Raw genomic sequence first — 15,299 nt, 5'->3', positions numbered from 1 at the left:
CTCCCTCCCTCCCTCCCTATCCTACCTCTCTAGGAGGTCACAAAGCACAGAGCTGATCTCCCAGTGCTATGCGGCTGCTTCCCACTAGCTATCTATTTTCCATTTGGTAGTGTACATATGTCAGTGCCATTCTCTCACTTTGTCCCAGCTTACCCTTCCCCCTCCCCGTGTCCTCAAGTCTATTCTCTACGTCTGCATCTTTATTCCTGTCCTGCCCCTAGGTACTTCAGAAACTTTTTTTTTTTTAAGATTCCATATATATGTGTTAGCATATGGTATTTGTTTTTCCCTTTCTGACTTACTTCACTCTGTATGACAGACTCTAGGTCCATCCACCTCACTACAAATAACTCAATTTTGTTTCTTTTTATGGCTGAGTAATATTCCATTGCATATATGTGCCACATCTTCTTTATCCATTCATCTGTCAATGGACACTTAGGTTGCTTCCATGTCCTGGCTATTGTAAATAGAGCTGCAATGAACATTGTTGTACATGACTCTTTTAGAATTATGGTTTTCTCAGGGTATTTACCCAAGAGTGGGCTTGCTGGGTTGTATGGTAATTCTATTTTTAGATTTGAAGGAACCTCCATACTGTTCTCCATAGTGGCTGTATCAATTTACATTCCCACCAACAGTGCAAGAGGGTTCCCTTTTCTCCACACCCTCTCCAGGATTTATTGTTTGTAGATTTTTTGATGATGGCCATTCTGACTGGTGTGAGATGACATCTCATTGTAGTTTTGATTTGCATTTCTCTAATGATTAATTATGCTGAGCATCCTTTCATGTGTTTGTTGGCAATCTGTATATCTCCTTTGGAGAAATGTCTATATAGGTCTTCTGCCCAGTTTTGGATTCAGTTGTTTTTTGATATTGAGCTGCATGAGCTGCTTGTAAATTTAGGAGATGAATCCTTTGTCAGTTTCATCATTTGCAAATATTTTCTCCCATTCTGAGGGTTGTATTTTGGTCTTGTTTATGGTTTCCTTTGCTGTGCAAAAGCTTTGAAGTTTCATTAGGTCCCATTTGTTTATTTTTGTCTTTATTTCCATTCCTCTAGGAGGTGGGTCAAAAAGGATCTTGCTGTGATTTACGTCATAGAGTGTTATGCCTCTGTTTTCCTCTGAGAGTTTGATAGTATCTGGCCTTACATTGAGGTCTTTAATCCATTTTGAGTTTCTTTTTGTTTATGGTGTTAGGGAGTGTTCTAATTTCACTCTTTTACATGTAGCTGTCCAGTTTTCTCAGCACCACATATTGAAGAGGCTGTCCTTTCTCCATTGTATATTCTTGCCTCCTTATCAAAGATAAGGTGGCATGTGTGTGGGTTTATGTGTGGGCTTTCAATCCTGTTCCATTGATCTATATGTCTGTTTTCATGCTAGTACCATACTGTCTTGATTACTGTAGCTTTGTAGTATAGTCTGAAGTCAGAGAGCCTGATTCCCCCAGCTCTGTTTTTCTTTCTCAAGATTGCTTTGGCTATACGGGGTCTTTTGTGTTTCCATACATACTGAGAAATTTTTTGTTCTAGTTCTGTGAAAAATGCCAGTGGTAGTTTGATAGGGATTGCATTAAATCTGTAGATTGCTTTGGGTAGTAGAGTCATTTTCTCAGTGTTGATTCTTCCAATCCAAGAACATGGTATATCTCTCCATCTGTTTGTATCATCTTTAATTTCTTCATCAGTGTCTTATAATTTTCTGCATACAGGTCTTTTGTCTCCTTAGGTAGGTTTATTCCCAAATATTTTATTCTTTTTGTTGCAATGGTAAATGGGAGTTTCTTAATTTCACTTTCCGATTTTTCATCATTAGTGTATAGGAATGCAAGAAATTTCTGTGCATTAATTTTGTATCCTGCTACTTTACCAAATTCATTGATTAGCTCTAGGAGTTTTCTGGTAGCATCTCTAGGATTCTCTATGTATAGTATCATGTCATCTGCAAACCGTGACAGCTTTACTTCTTCTTTTCCGATTTGGATTCCTTTTACTTCTTTTTCTTCTCTGATTGCCGTGGCTAAAACTTCCAAAACTATGTTGAATAATAGTGGTGAGAGTGGGCAACCTTGTCTTGTTCCTGATCTTAGTGGAAATGGTTTCAGTTTTTCACCATTGAGAACAATGTTGGCTGTGGGTTTGTTATATATGGCGTTTGATATGTTGAGGTAAAGTTCCCTCTATGCCTACTTTCTGGAGGGTTTTTATCATAAATGGGTGTTGAATTTTGTCAGAAGCTTTCTCTGCATCTATTGAGATGATCATATGGTTTTTCTCCTTCAAGTTGCTGATATGGTATATCACATTGATTGATTTGCATATATTGAAAAATCCTTGCATTCCTGGGATAAACCCCACTTGATCATGGTGCATGATCATTTTAATGTGCTGTTGGATTCTATTTGCTAGTATTTTGTTGAAGATTTTTGCATCAATGTTCATCAGTGATATTGGCCTGTAGTTTTCTTTCTTTGTGACATCTTTGTCTGGTTTTGGTATCAGGGTGATGGTGGCCTTGTAGAATGAGTTTGGGAGTGTTCCTCCCTCTGCTATATTTTGAAAGAGTTTTAGAAGGATAGGTGTTAGCTCTTTTCTAAATGTTTGATAGAATTCACCTGTGCAGCCATCTGGTCCTGGGCTTTTGTTTGTTGGAAGATTTTTAATCACAGTTTGAATTTCAGTGCCTGTGATTGGTCTGTTCATATTTTCTGTTTCTTCCTGGTTCAGTCTCAGAAGGTTGTGCATTTCTAAGAATTTGTCCATTTCTTCCAGGGTGTCCATTTTATTGGCATAGAGTTGCTTGTAGTAATCTCTCATGATCCTTTGTATTTCTGCAATGTCAGTTGTTACTTCTTGGTTTTCATTTCTAATTCTATTGATTTGAGTCTTCTCCCTTTTTTTCTTAATGAGTCTGGCTAATGGTTTATCAATTTTGTTTATCTTCTCAAAGAACCAGCTTTTAGTTTATTGATCTTTGCTATCGCTTCCTTCATTTCTTTTTCATTTATTTCTGATCTGATCTTTATGATTTTTTTCCTTCTGCTAACTTTGGGGGTTTTTGTTCTTCTTTCTCTAATTGCTTTAGGTGTAAGGTCAGGTTGTTTATTTGAGAGATTTCTTGTCTCTTAAGGTAGGATTGTATTGCTATAAACTTCCCTCTTAGAACTGCTTTTGCTGCATTCCATAGGTATTGGGTCATTGTGTTTTCATTGTCATTTGTTTCTAGGTATTTTTTGATTTCCTCTTTGATTTCTTCAATGATCTCTTGGTTATTAAGTAATGTATTGTTTAGGCTCCATGTGTTTGTACTTTTTTTCAGAGTTTTTCCTGTAACTGATATCTAGTCTCATAGCATTGTGGTCGGAAAGGATACTTGATACGATTTCAATTTTCTTAAATTTACGAAGGCTTGATTTGTGACCCAAGATATAATCTATCCTGGAGAATGTTCCATGAGCACTTGAGAAGAAACTGTATTCTGTTGTTTTTGGATGGAATATCCTTTAAATATCAATTAAGTCCATCTTGTTTAATGTATCATTTAAAGCTTGTGTTTCCTTATTTATTTTCACTTTGGATGTTCTGTCCATTGGTGAAAGTGGGATGTTAAATTCTCCTACTATGATTGTGTTACTGTTGATTTCCCCTTTTATGGCTATTAGTATTTGCCTTATGTATTGAGGTGCTCCTATGTTTGGTGCATAAATATTTACAATGGTTATATCTTCTTCTTGGATAGATCCCTTGTTCATTATGTAGTGTCCTTGTTTGTCTCTTGTAATAGTCTTTATTTTAAAGTCTATTTTGTCTGATGTGAGAATTGCTACTCCAGCTTTCTTTTGATTTCCATTTGCTTGGAGTATCTTTTTCCATCCCCTTAATTTCAGTCTGTATGTGTCCCTAGGTCTGAAGTGGGTCTCTTGTAGACAGCATATATATGGGTCTTGTTATTGTATCCATTCCGCCAGTCTATGTCTTTTGGTTGGAGCATTTAATCCATTTACATTTAAGGTAATTATTGATATGTATGTTCCTATTACCATTTTCTTAATTGTTTTGGGTTTGTTATTGTAGGTCTTTTCCTTCTCTTGTGTTTCCTGCCTAGAGCACTTCCTTTAGCATTTGTTGTAAAGCTGGTTTGGTGGTGCTGAATTCTCTTGGCTTTTGCTTGTCTGTAAAGGTTTTAATTTCTCTGTCAAATCTGAATGAGATCCTTGCTGGGTAGAGTAAACGTGGTTGTAGGTTTTGCCCCTTCATCTCTTTAAATATGTCCTACCACTCCATTCTGGCTTGAAGAACTTCTGCTGAAAGATCAGCTATTAACCTCATGGGGATTCCCTTGTGTGTTATTTGTTGTTTTTCCCTTGCTGCTTTTAATGTTTTTTCTTTGTATTTAATTTTTGATAGTTTGATTAATATGTGTCTTGGTGTGTTTCTCCTTGGATTTATCCTGTATGGGACTCTCTGTGCTTCCTGGTCTTGATTAAGTGTTTCCTTTCCCATATTAGGGAAGTTTTCAACTATAATCTCTTCAAATGTTTTCTCAGTCCCTTTCTTTTTCTCTTTTTCTTCTGGGACCCCTATAATTCAAATCTTGGTGCATTTAATGTTGTCTGAGAGGTCTCTGAGACTGTCCTCAATTCTTTTCATTCTTTTATCTTTATTCTGCTCTGCAGTAGTTATTTCCACTATTTTATCTTCCACGTCACTTATCCATTCTTCTGCCTCAGTTATTCTGCTACTGATCCCTTCTAGAGAATGTTTAATTTCATTTATTGTGTTGTTCATTACTGTTAGTTTGCTATTTAGTTCTTCTAGTTCTTGGTTAAATGTTTGCTTTATTTTCTCCATTCTATTTACAAGATTTTGGATCATCTTTACTATCATTATTCTGAACCCTTTTTCAGGTAGACTGCCTATTTCTTCTTCATTTGTTAGGTCTCATGGGTTTTTACCTTGCTCCTTCATCTGCTGTGTGTTTCTCTGTCTTCTCATTTTGCCTAGCTTACTGTGTTTGGGGTCCTTTTCGCAGGCTGCAGGTTCATAGTTCCTATTGTTTTTGGTGTCTGCCCCCAGTGGCTAAGGTTGGTTCAGTGGGTTGTGTAGGCTTCCTAGTGGAGGGGACTAATGCCTGTGTTCTGGTGGATGAGGCTGGATCTTGTCTTTCTGGTGGGCAGGTCCATGTCTGGTGGTGTGTTTTGGGGTGTCTGTGGCCTTGTTATGATTTTACACAGCCTGTCTACTAATGGGTGGCGTTGTGTTCCTGTCTTCCTAGTTGTTTAGCATAGAGTGTCCAGCACTGTAGCTTGCTGGTCGTTGAGTGGAGCTGGGTCTTGGCTTTGCAATGGAGATCTCTGGGAGATTTTCACCGTTTGATATTACATGGAGCTGGGAGATATGTTGTGGACCAATGTCCTGAACTTGGCTCTCCCAGCTCGGAGGCACAGCCCTGACACCTGGCTGGAGCACCAAGAGCCTGTCATCCACACGGCTCAGAGTAAAAGGCAGAAAAAAAGAAAGAATGAAAGAAAGAAGAAGATAATATAAAATAAAATAAAAGTTAAAATAAAAAATAATTATTTAAAAAATTTAAAAAGTAATTAAAAAAAGAAGAAAGAAAGGAGGAAAGAAGAGAGCAACCAAACCAAAAAACAAATCCACCAATGATAACAAGTGCTAAAAACTATACTAACAAAAAAGAAGAAGAAGAAGAAAAAAACGGACTGATAGAACCGTCAGAGAAATGGTAAAAGCAAAACTATACAGACAAAATCACACACAGAAGCATATACATACACACTCACAAAAAGAGAAAAAGGGGAAAAAATATATATATATCATTGCTCCCAAAGTCCATCTGCTCAATTTGGGATGATTCGTTGTCTATTCAGGTATTCCACAGATGCAGGGTACATCAAGTTGATTGGGAAGATTTAATCTGCTGCTCCTGAGGCTGCTGGGGGAGATTTCCCTTTCTCTTCTTTGTTCGCACAGCTCCCAGGGTTCAGCTTTGGATTTGGCCCTGCCTCTGCATGTAGGTCGCCGGAGGGCGTCTCTTCTTCGCACAGGCAGGACGGGGTTAAAGGAGCCGCTGATTCGGGGGCTCTGGCTCACTCAGGCCGGGGGGAGGGAGGGGTACGGAGTGCGGGGCGAGCCTGCGGTGGCAGAGGCCGGTGTAACGTTGCAGCAGCCTGAGGGGTTTCATGTGTTCTCCCGGTGAAGTTGTCCCTGGATCACGGGACCCTGGCAGTGGCGGGCTGCACAGGCTCCCGAGAGGGGAGGTGTGGATAGTGACCTGTGCTGGCACACAGGCTTCTTGGTGGCTGCAGCAGCGGCCTTAGCGTCTCATGCCCGTCTCTGGGGTCCGCGCTGACAGCCGCGGCTCATGCCCATCTCTGGAGCTCCTTTATGCGGTGCTCTTAATCCCCCCTCCTCCCGCACCAGGAAACAAAGAGGCAAGAAAAATTCTCTTGCCTCTTCGGCAGTTCTAGACATTTTCCCAGACTCCCTCCTGGCCAGCTGTGGCGCACTAGCCCCTTCAGGCTGTGTTCACGCCGCTAACCCCAGTCCTCTCCCTGTGATCCGACCTCTGGAGTCTGAGCCTCAGCTCCCAGCCCCCGCCCGCCCTGGGGAGTGAGCAGACAAGCCTCTCGGGCTGGTGAGTGCTGGTCGGCACCGATCCTCTGTGCAGGAATCTCTCCGCTTTGCCCTCCGCACCCCTGTTGCTGTGCTTTCCTCTGTGGCTCCGAAGCTCCCCCTCTGCCACCTGCAGACTCCACCTGCGCAGGGCCTTCCTAGTGTGTGGAAACCTTTCCTCCTTCACAGCTCCCTCCCACTGGTGCAGGTCCCATCCCTATTCTTTGTCTGTGGTTTTTCTTTTTTCTTTTGCCCTACCCAGGTACGTGGGGAGTTTCTTGCCTTTGGGGAGGTCTGAGGTCTTCTGCCAGCGTTTAGTAGGTGTTCTGTTGGAGTTGTTCCACGTGTAGATGTATTTCTGATGTACTTGTGGAGAGGAAGGTGATCTCCACATCTTACTCCTCTGCCATCTTGAAGCTCCCCAGAATACACATTCTTTTGAAGTGCACATAGAACATTTATCAAGACAGACCGTGTAGATTTATAATGATTGAAATCATACAAAATCTGTTCTCTGAGTGGAATGAAATTAAATTAAGAATTAATAACAGAAAAATATCTGGAATAATCTTTACATATTAGGAAACTAAAGAACACACATAATTCATCGGTCAAAGAAGAAATCACAGGGAAATTAGAAAATATTTAGAATAAAATGAAAATGAAACACAACATATCAAAATTTGTGGTAAGCAACTAATGCAGTGCTCAGAGGAAAACGTATACCTTTAAATGCTTACATTATAAAAGGAGAAAAGGCTAAAGCCAGTGGTATAAATTTCTATTTTAAGAAGCTAGAAAAAGAGGAACAAGTTAAACGCAAAGAAAGTAGAGCGAATAATAAAAATGAGAGCAGAAATCAATGAAATAAGAAATGGTCAAAGAATGGAAAAAAAATAATTATGCCCAAAACTGTTTTTTTCTTTCAATAAATAAATACAATTGAAAGATCTTTAGCTAGAATGATCCTGAAAAAGATAGACACAAATTATCAGTATCTAGAATAAAAAAGAAGGCATCACTATAGATCCTACAGACACTGAAAAGGATAAATAAAATTAAATATCATTGTTATTATTGTTATTGATGTAATGTCAATGTAATGCCAATATATTTGACAACGTATATGAAATTGACAAATTTCTTGAAAGATACATAGTACCAAAAGTGGCACAGAAAGAAACAGAAAACCTGAATAGCTTTGTCTGGCATTACTGGTGAAACCAACCAAATATGTAAGAAAAGAAAACACACTGATTTTACACAAACTCTTTCAGAGAAGAAAAGGGAAAATGAATTTTAGGAGCACCCCGACACCAAAACCCACACAAAGACATTATGAGAGCAATATCCCTTATGAGCACATGTGCTGGGGGCACTACTGCATCCATCACAGGTCTCTGATTGTCTCGCAGGTATGCCGGCATCCTTCTGGACGAGGACATCTTCTGAGGTTAGGAGCTTGTCGGCAGTCGCCCACTGCAGGTGCTGATGGCGGGGCTGAAGGTCTATAGTACCTGGGAGAACATTGGCTGCCTGCAGGACTGCCGAGAGTGCACCAGAGGCCTGGTGAGCCCCCGCGGGCCCCCAGTCCTGCAGGGTCTGTGTGGTTACACGTGTGGGGGCTGACCGTGTGGCCAGTGGGCTTTGGAACCAGGTGGAATTCCCTCCTGCCTTTGTGACCCTGGATGCATTACTTCATTTTGTCACCTGTGCATGTCCACCTTCTTGGATGCTGCGGGGACTGATGCAGACCATGCTTGTAAAATGCTTGGCCCGTGGAGGCCCGCGGTAAATGTCATGAAACTTGGTGGTGGTGGTTGTTGAGAGTATAGGAAAGGGCCAGCGGGGGTCAGATGATCAAAGCTCTGCTCCAGTGTGTAAATCCCTTGGGGAGAAGGCAGGAATGACCCCAGGGGTTTCTACCCTGGGAAGGAGGCAAATGGGGATATGCCAACCATTTAGAGAGTGTATAGAGTATCCCCAGCCCAAGCCTCAGACCATATTGAGCAGTGAGGGGTGTGAGGTGTGAGAAACCCCAATATGAATCTTTGCAGAGTCGAGGGGAGTCTGAGGACAGCTGGGATCTGTGCTCTATTCCTCTACAATTCTGAGAATGGAGGTGCCTGTGGGATGCAGGATGCCAGAGTCTTTGCATCCCTGTGGGAGCCCAGCACTGGTGAGAAAGGGGACCCAAGTGGGGTCTCTGAGGACAGGATGTGGGGGATGTGTGGTTGTGGATCTGTGACTCGGTGGCATTGCATGGCTGCAGACATCAGCTCTGATGGCATCTGAGGTTCAGCCCCAGATGACAACGCTGTGTGAGTGACCCCCAGGGACCACACCACCTCATCGTCATGTGGGCCAGAAGCAGGCAGGCACTGCAGGAAGAGAAGGGAGGAGGGAGCCCCTCTTTGGCCTTGGGCCTGAATTCCATCTTGAACTTGACTGAATATTTGCCTAACAACAGCAGCTCTGAACCTGAAGGGGAGGCTGAAGAATTGTAGCCTCAGTGAGAAGGGGTCAAGAGCAAGTCAAGGGTGGTTGTAGAGAATAAAAGGGGAGGATGAGTTTCTGGAGAGCCCGGCCTCAGAGCATCACAGTCAGGGTCCATGGAGGGGTGAGGAGGGGCTGGGCCTTCACCACCGGCAGAGCCCAAGGTTTCTCCTACATGAACGATGAGGATGGGACTGGGAGCCTCCTGTGTCCTTTCATCTGAGAGTCACCATGCTCACTTCTCTCACGGTGGCTGAGTAAGGACATGCACACGGTGAAGGGGACCTTGGTTAGTCAGACGTGCGTATGTGTCTGTGATGGTGGGGGACATGCTTGCTTTTACAGTGGGAATGATGTCAGGGTCCACCTGGAAAAGAAGGAGAATAGGGAATAAAGTGACAGCTGGCGCTGGGGTGCAGCTGGACCAGGAGTATAGGTCCTCTGAGGCAGCTGGGGGCGATGGCTTATAATGACCTTAAGTGACCTGACACGTGTGAGGCCCCTGCCAAGGGGCTGGTTTCCATCTATCCAGTGGCCCTGCCCCGTCATGCCCTCCTTCGTTGCCAAGCACCGACTGGCAGTGCAGAAATGACCCCTTCACCCACCATATTATGGAAAAGAACCTGACCGTGGAGGGCTGCTCTTCCAGGCTGGATGCCAGGCCTGTAATCCCACGGGGCACTGCTGCCTCATGAGGCTTTGCTTCCCAGTAGCTCCTCAGCAATGGATGCAGAGAGCTCTGATTTCCATTTCTGTTCCTTCCCTTCTCCTCTCCACCCCCATATCCACCCAACACCTAGCCCAAGGCTATTTGTAGAGACATAAATATTTGTCGAAAGAAAAGCATGAGCATCTTCTAATTGTTCTAAGTTATATTTACAAACACCGCATCTTCTGCAGGCAGGAGGTCTCCAGGAGTGAAGTGTGAATGTCTGGGAGCTCCCGAGATGGGACTGAAAACCACCTCTTTCATGGCCTGTAGGTCTACGTAGGTCTTGCTTCAAAAAAATGTATTTCAACACACATTTACTGGGTTTGAAGCCAGCAACCCTGGGTGTGACCACAGGAAAGTTTTTCCCTTCACTATGCCTCATTTTCCCCATATATAAAATGAGGATAAACTCTCCTTTGTAGTGGTTGTGAGGGTTAAGTTATGCAAGATGATGAGCATAAAATGCTTCACATGTGAACCCAGGAAGCAGCAGCTGACATCTCTATGGTGTGCTTACCCTGGGGATTTGGAGAAAAAAAAATACCACATGGTCTGTTTTGCTTGCCATCGTAAAGATGGATACAGAACCCAGACTGGTATGGCAGGTCCTATGCAGCAGCTGGGGCTGGGAGGACTCAGTGACATCTGGAGGGGGGCGGGGGGCAGTCCCTGAGCAGTGTCATTTTAGCAACTTAGAGGATGAACAAGAGACTTCGAGATGGGGGTCTGAGGACCTGCTGGATAAAGGGATACCTGCACACAGGTGAAGGTGTGGGAGTGTGTGGCGCATCTAGGGACACTGGGACAGGCATGGTCTGGGTTCAGGTGAAGGTGCAAGGGAGGAATGGCAACTTTATTCAGAAAGCCAGTAGACTGAGAAGATGGTGGACTCGTGTCCCAAAGAACCATCTTACCTGAGTTAGAATTCAGGCTTCTTTTATACTAAAATGGGAGGGGGTGTGGTTAGTTGTTTCAAACTTCTTGGTGTCAGAATCCTTTGTTCTTGCAGCTGTCCTTGTAGGTCAGGTCACAAAGTTCCTGTAAACCTTCCACAAGACAAATGTTATTCTCTGTTCTGCAACTTCTTATCTCTTATTTGAGTGTGAAAGTGTTATACCTTTAAAGGTCAGAGCCTTGCGAATGGGCTATCCTGTATATTTTCAGGCTGTAAGCAACATTCTTAACTTGTAGCAAAAGCAATAGAATACAAAGGTTAAAGTGAAAGAACAGATCCAATATGGAGTCAGATTTGTTCTTCCCTGTTGCAAAAGGGCAGGGAACAAGTCTTTGATCACAACAGCCCTACTTCTGACTATAGTGGGGAGTATCAGTAAGCAGCTGTTGACTAAACAGACTGAATGATAGACTGATAGACAGACTGATGTCCATCAGACAGATGGACTGACTAAATAAATGACGGCCCTGTGCCTCCATTTTTCTTTCTTACCCTTAGAAGTTAAGATTAATCCACAAAACTTGGCCCCTTTGGTCTTTCCTTGCTTTATTATTACTTTTTACCTTGAACATTTTATTTAAACATCTGACTCTATTGTTAAGTATTTGGAGACAAAGAACACTGGCATTGCCTTGAGGCTACTCATATTCAGAAGCAGGGTGCTATTTATCGGCTCTAAAGCCTGTACAGACCCATTCTGAAGGCTCATTTGTTGAGTAGTTTAGGAAACAGGGACTTGAGAAGAGGGCTGAGATGGAAAATCATTGTACAATTTATCAAAATATGACTACATCTGGCACCTAATTTTTGCCTCTACTTTAAATGTACACCCTGTTTAAATCCTGTTTCTCTTGACTGCTAACTTTCATGTTTGTTTCTATTGCCTGAAGTGAGCAATGTCTGTGGAAGGCAGCTTCTTTGCCGAGGAAAGCATATTTGAAATCACATTTCTTGTATTATTTTCACCAATTACAGAAGTGGTGCATATCCATCGTAGAAATTTTTGAAACTACAAAGACACAAAGAAGAAAGTAAATAAATCCCACAATTATACTTTCCCAGGGATGATTGCTATCATTTGCACTATATTCGTTCTATGCATTGTGTACGTATGTGTTTAAAATTTTATAACCTGGCCCCTCCCGGGCGCCGGGGCGGCGGGGCCGTCGGCGTGCGGCCCTCCGTGCGTCCGCGCGTGCGCCCGAGCGCGGCTCCGCGTCCGCCGTTCGCGGCTCGGCGCGCGCCCCGCGACACCGAGGCCGAGCGGGGGCAGGGGGCTGCCCGCCATGACCCCCTGGAGCGCGGCGTGAGGGGGCCGAGATGCAGTGACCTGCCAGTGCCTGCTGCGGCCTCCCTCCTCCCGCCGCCCCGTCTCTGCACGCTCCGGGGGGCCCGCCCCCCTCCCCACCGCCAGCCACCATGTCGACCTCCTCACTGCGGCGCCAGATGAAGAACATCGTCCACAACTACTCGGAGGCCGAGATCAAGGTTCGAGAGGCCACGAGCAACGACCCCTGGGGCCCGTCCAGCTCCCTCATGTCTGAGATTGCCGACCTCACCTACAACGTCGTCGCCTTCTCGGAGATCATGAGCATGATCTGGAAGCGGCTCAACGACCACGGCAAGAACTGGCGGCACGTCTACAAGGCCATGACGCTGATGGAGTACCTCATCAAGACGGGCTCGGAGCGCGTGTCGCAGCAGTGCAAGGAGAACATGTACGCCGTGCAGACGCTGAAGGACTTCCAGTACGTGGACCGCGACGGCAAGGACCAGGGTGTGAACGTGCGCGAGAAGGCCAAGCAGCTGGTGGCCCTGCTGCGCGACGAGGACCGGCTGCGGGAGGAGCGTGCCCACGCGCTCAAGACCAAGGAGAAGCTGGCGCAGACCGCCACGGCCTCCTCCGCAGCCGTGGGCCCTGGGCCCCCACCCGAGGCGGAGCAGGCCTGGCCGCAGAGCAGCGGGGAGGAGGAGCTGCAGCTCCAGCTGGCGCTGGCCATGAGCAAGGAGGAGGCCGACCAGCCCCCGTCCTGCGGCCCCGAGGATGACGTCCAGCTCCAGCTGGCCCTTAGTTTGAGCCGTGAGGAGCACGGTAAGGAGGAACGGATCCGCCGTGGGGATGACCTGCGGCTGCAGATGGCCATAGAGGAGAGCAAGAGGGAGACCGTGGGCCAGGAGGAGTCGTCCCTCATGGACCTTGCTGACGTCTTCACGGCTCCGGCTGCTCCGCAGGCCGCGGATCCCTGGGGGGGCCCAGGGCCCATGGCTGCTGCCCTCCCCGCGGCGGCCCCCACCTCGGACCCTTGGGGGGGCCCCGCCGTGCCTCCCGCTGCTGACCCCTGGGGTGGGCCGGCTCCTACACCCTCCTCCGGGGACCCCTGGAGGCCTGCCCCCGCGGGGCCCCCGGTTGACCCTTGGGGTGGGACCGCAGCGCCTGCGGCTGGAGAAGGACCTACCCCCGACCCGTGGGGGAGCTCAGACGGCGGGGCCCCGGTCGGCGGACCCCCAGGCTCCGATCCCTGGGCCCCGGCCCCGGCCTTCTCAGACCCCTGGGGGGGTTCCCGTACCAAGCCCAGCGCCAATGGCACCGCAGCGGTCGGGGGGTTTGACACGGAGCCCGACGAGTTCTCCGACTTCGAGCGACTGCGCACAGCCCTGCCGGCCTCTGGGAGCAGCACGGGGGAGCTGGAGCTGCTCGCCGGAGAGGTGCCCGCTCGCAGTCCCGGTGCCTTTGACATGAGCGGGGTCGGGGGCTCTCTGGCCGAGGCTGTGGGGAGCCCCCCGCCTGCAGCCGCCCCGACGCCCACGCCGCCCACGCGGAAGACCCCTGAGTCGTTCCTGGGGCCCAATGCCGCCCTCGTGGACCTGGACTCGCTGGTGAGCCGGCCAGGCCCCACGCCGCCAGGAGCCAAGGCCTCCAACCCCTTCCTGCCGAGCGGAGGCCCGGCCACCGGCCCCTCCATCACCAACCCCTTCCAGCCCGCCCCCCCCGCGACACTCACCCTGAACCAGCTCCGGCTCAGCCCCGTGCCCCCGGTCGCTGGAGCACCACCGACGTACATCTCTCCCCTTGGCGGGGGCCCTGGCCTGCCCCCCATGATGCCCCAGGGACCCCCGGCCCCCAACACTAATCCCTTCCTCCTATAATCCAGGGCGGGAGGGGGCTTCCCCCATTCCTGCTCCCTGGGCAGCCAGTGTTGTGAGTGCATGTGAAGCGGGGGACCCCTGCCCCCACCCCAGTGTCCTTCCCCCTCCTGGGGCCCACTCACACTACACCACCCCCCCCATCCCCGACCCTGCCTCCCCGGAGAGAAACTGGACCTGGGGATGGGGAGGGGTGCGGCCAGAGGGGGACCCCTGCCCACGGCATTAGACGGGGGAGGGACAGCGGGGGGGTCCCCCCACCCATCTCCCTCCCAACTCCTGACTGGCCCCTCAATCAGTGTTTGAGCCTCCTCGTCCCCTCATGCACCCCTCGGTGAATCCTTGGTGATGATTTTGGCAACTCCGGGAATAAACGGCAATTCTTATGGGCAAAAAAAAAAAAAAAAAAAAAAAAAAAATTTTATAACCTCTCCTTTTCATCTATGAGTTGATATGGATACCCCTTCCGATCATTTCTTTGCAGTGAAGTTTTAACGGCTGGTACCATTTATCATGTAGATGCACCATACTTTATTCAACTAATTCTTTAGTGTATGTCAGATTTTTCTTTATTACAAACGACACTATAGACAACATTTTAGTAGCAAACTTTTTTCCCACATACCTGTGATTGTTTCCTTGAGATCAATTATTTAAATGATATTTGTATTGTCACCAGAGGTTATACTAGTTCCCACTTCTGCCAGGAGTTGAACACAGAATCTTAATAGTTGCAGGACGACTGGCTTTCAAATTCTTTTGACCGTGACCTATAGAAAAGGGTACACTTTTCAGTACCACCCCGTATTTACAAACACATATACACAAAATTGAAAAGATACATTTTATGAAACAGTACTCATTTCACTATTGTGATGTAGTGCTCTAGTATTTTCTTTTAATTTTATGTCATTTTAAGAAAAGCTAGTCATGATGCATTAAGCTGATTTCATGACCTGCTAGTGGTTCATAGCCTGTAATTTTCACAACGCAGCCTGGACTCACAGATCAACAAAGGACCTTGCTATATAGAGTTAAGAGCTGCACCTCAGCAGAGCGTGTCCACAGTGATAAAAAGAAGCTGGGCTTTCAGGGGAATATATTTTCTAGCTCAGTCTGTGGGGTGGCTTCTGCTAAGACCCAAATCTGATAATTCCGTTTTCACCGGAACGCTACTAATTTGTCCCTTTAGGATTTAAGATTATGTATCTGTAAGTGGGAAAGAGGTAAAGGCCTTTAAATATCTCCTAAGCACAGACACTAATAGAAAGTGATCAGTTCTTGCTGGCCGCTGCCTCATCTTGGATCTGAGGGGAAGACTCAATGCACAGCAGCCTCCAGCGTTTGGA

At 46.6% G+C, this 15,299-nt stretch overlaps 2 protein-coding genes across 2 annotated transcripts in view; both read left to right on the top strand.

Annotated features, from left to right (window-relative positions):
* Window positions 1-15,299, top strand: part of ACOXL (acyl-CoA oxidase like) — a gene marked incomplete at its 3' end in the record, with an annotated part of 356,274 nt that overhangs the window by 180,126 nt on the left and 160,849 nt on the right. The window contains 3 exon segments of the mRNA XM_082643007.1: window positions 8,059-8,091; window positions 8,093-8,099; window positions 8,102-8,212. Of these exon segments, the coding sequence (XP_082499133.1) occupies window positions 8,059-8,091; window positions 8,093-8,099; window positions 8,102-8,212 (151 nt within the window).
* LOC309815841 (epsin-1-like) lies at window positions 11,979-14,058 on the top strand. Its single transcript, XM_082642870.1, has one exon. It carries the CDS (start codon window positions 12,226-12,228, stop codon window positions 13,951-13,953), a length of 1,728 nt encoding a protein of 575 aa, XP_082498996.1. The 5' UTR covers window positions 11,979-12,225; the 3' UTR covers window positions 13,954-14,058.

The sequence above is a fragment of the Mesoplodon mirus genome (genome assembly GCF_964341445.2).
Source record: "Mesoplodon mirus genome assembly, chromosome: 14".
Classification (NCBI taxonomy): domain Eukaryota; kingdom Metazoa; phylum Chordata; class Mammalia; order Artiodactyla; family Ziphiidae; genus Mesoplodon; species Mesoplodon mirus.
Note: the sequence above shows the minus strand (reverse complement) of the source record. Positions and strands in the feature narration are given on the sequence as shown.

Excerpts from the sequence above, each read along its gene's own strand:
- LOC309815841 (XM_082642870.1), top strand. The coding sequence starts at position 12,226 with ATGTCGACCTCCTCACTGCGGCGCCAGATGAAGAACATCGTCCACAAC.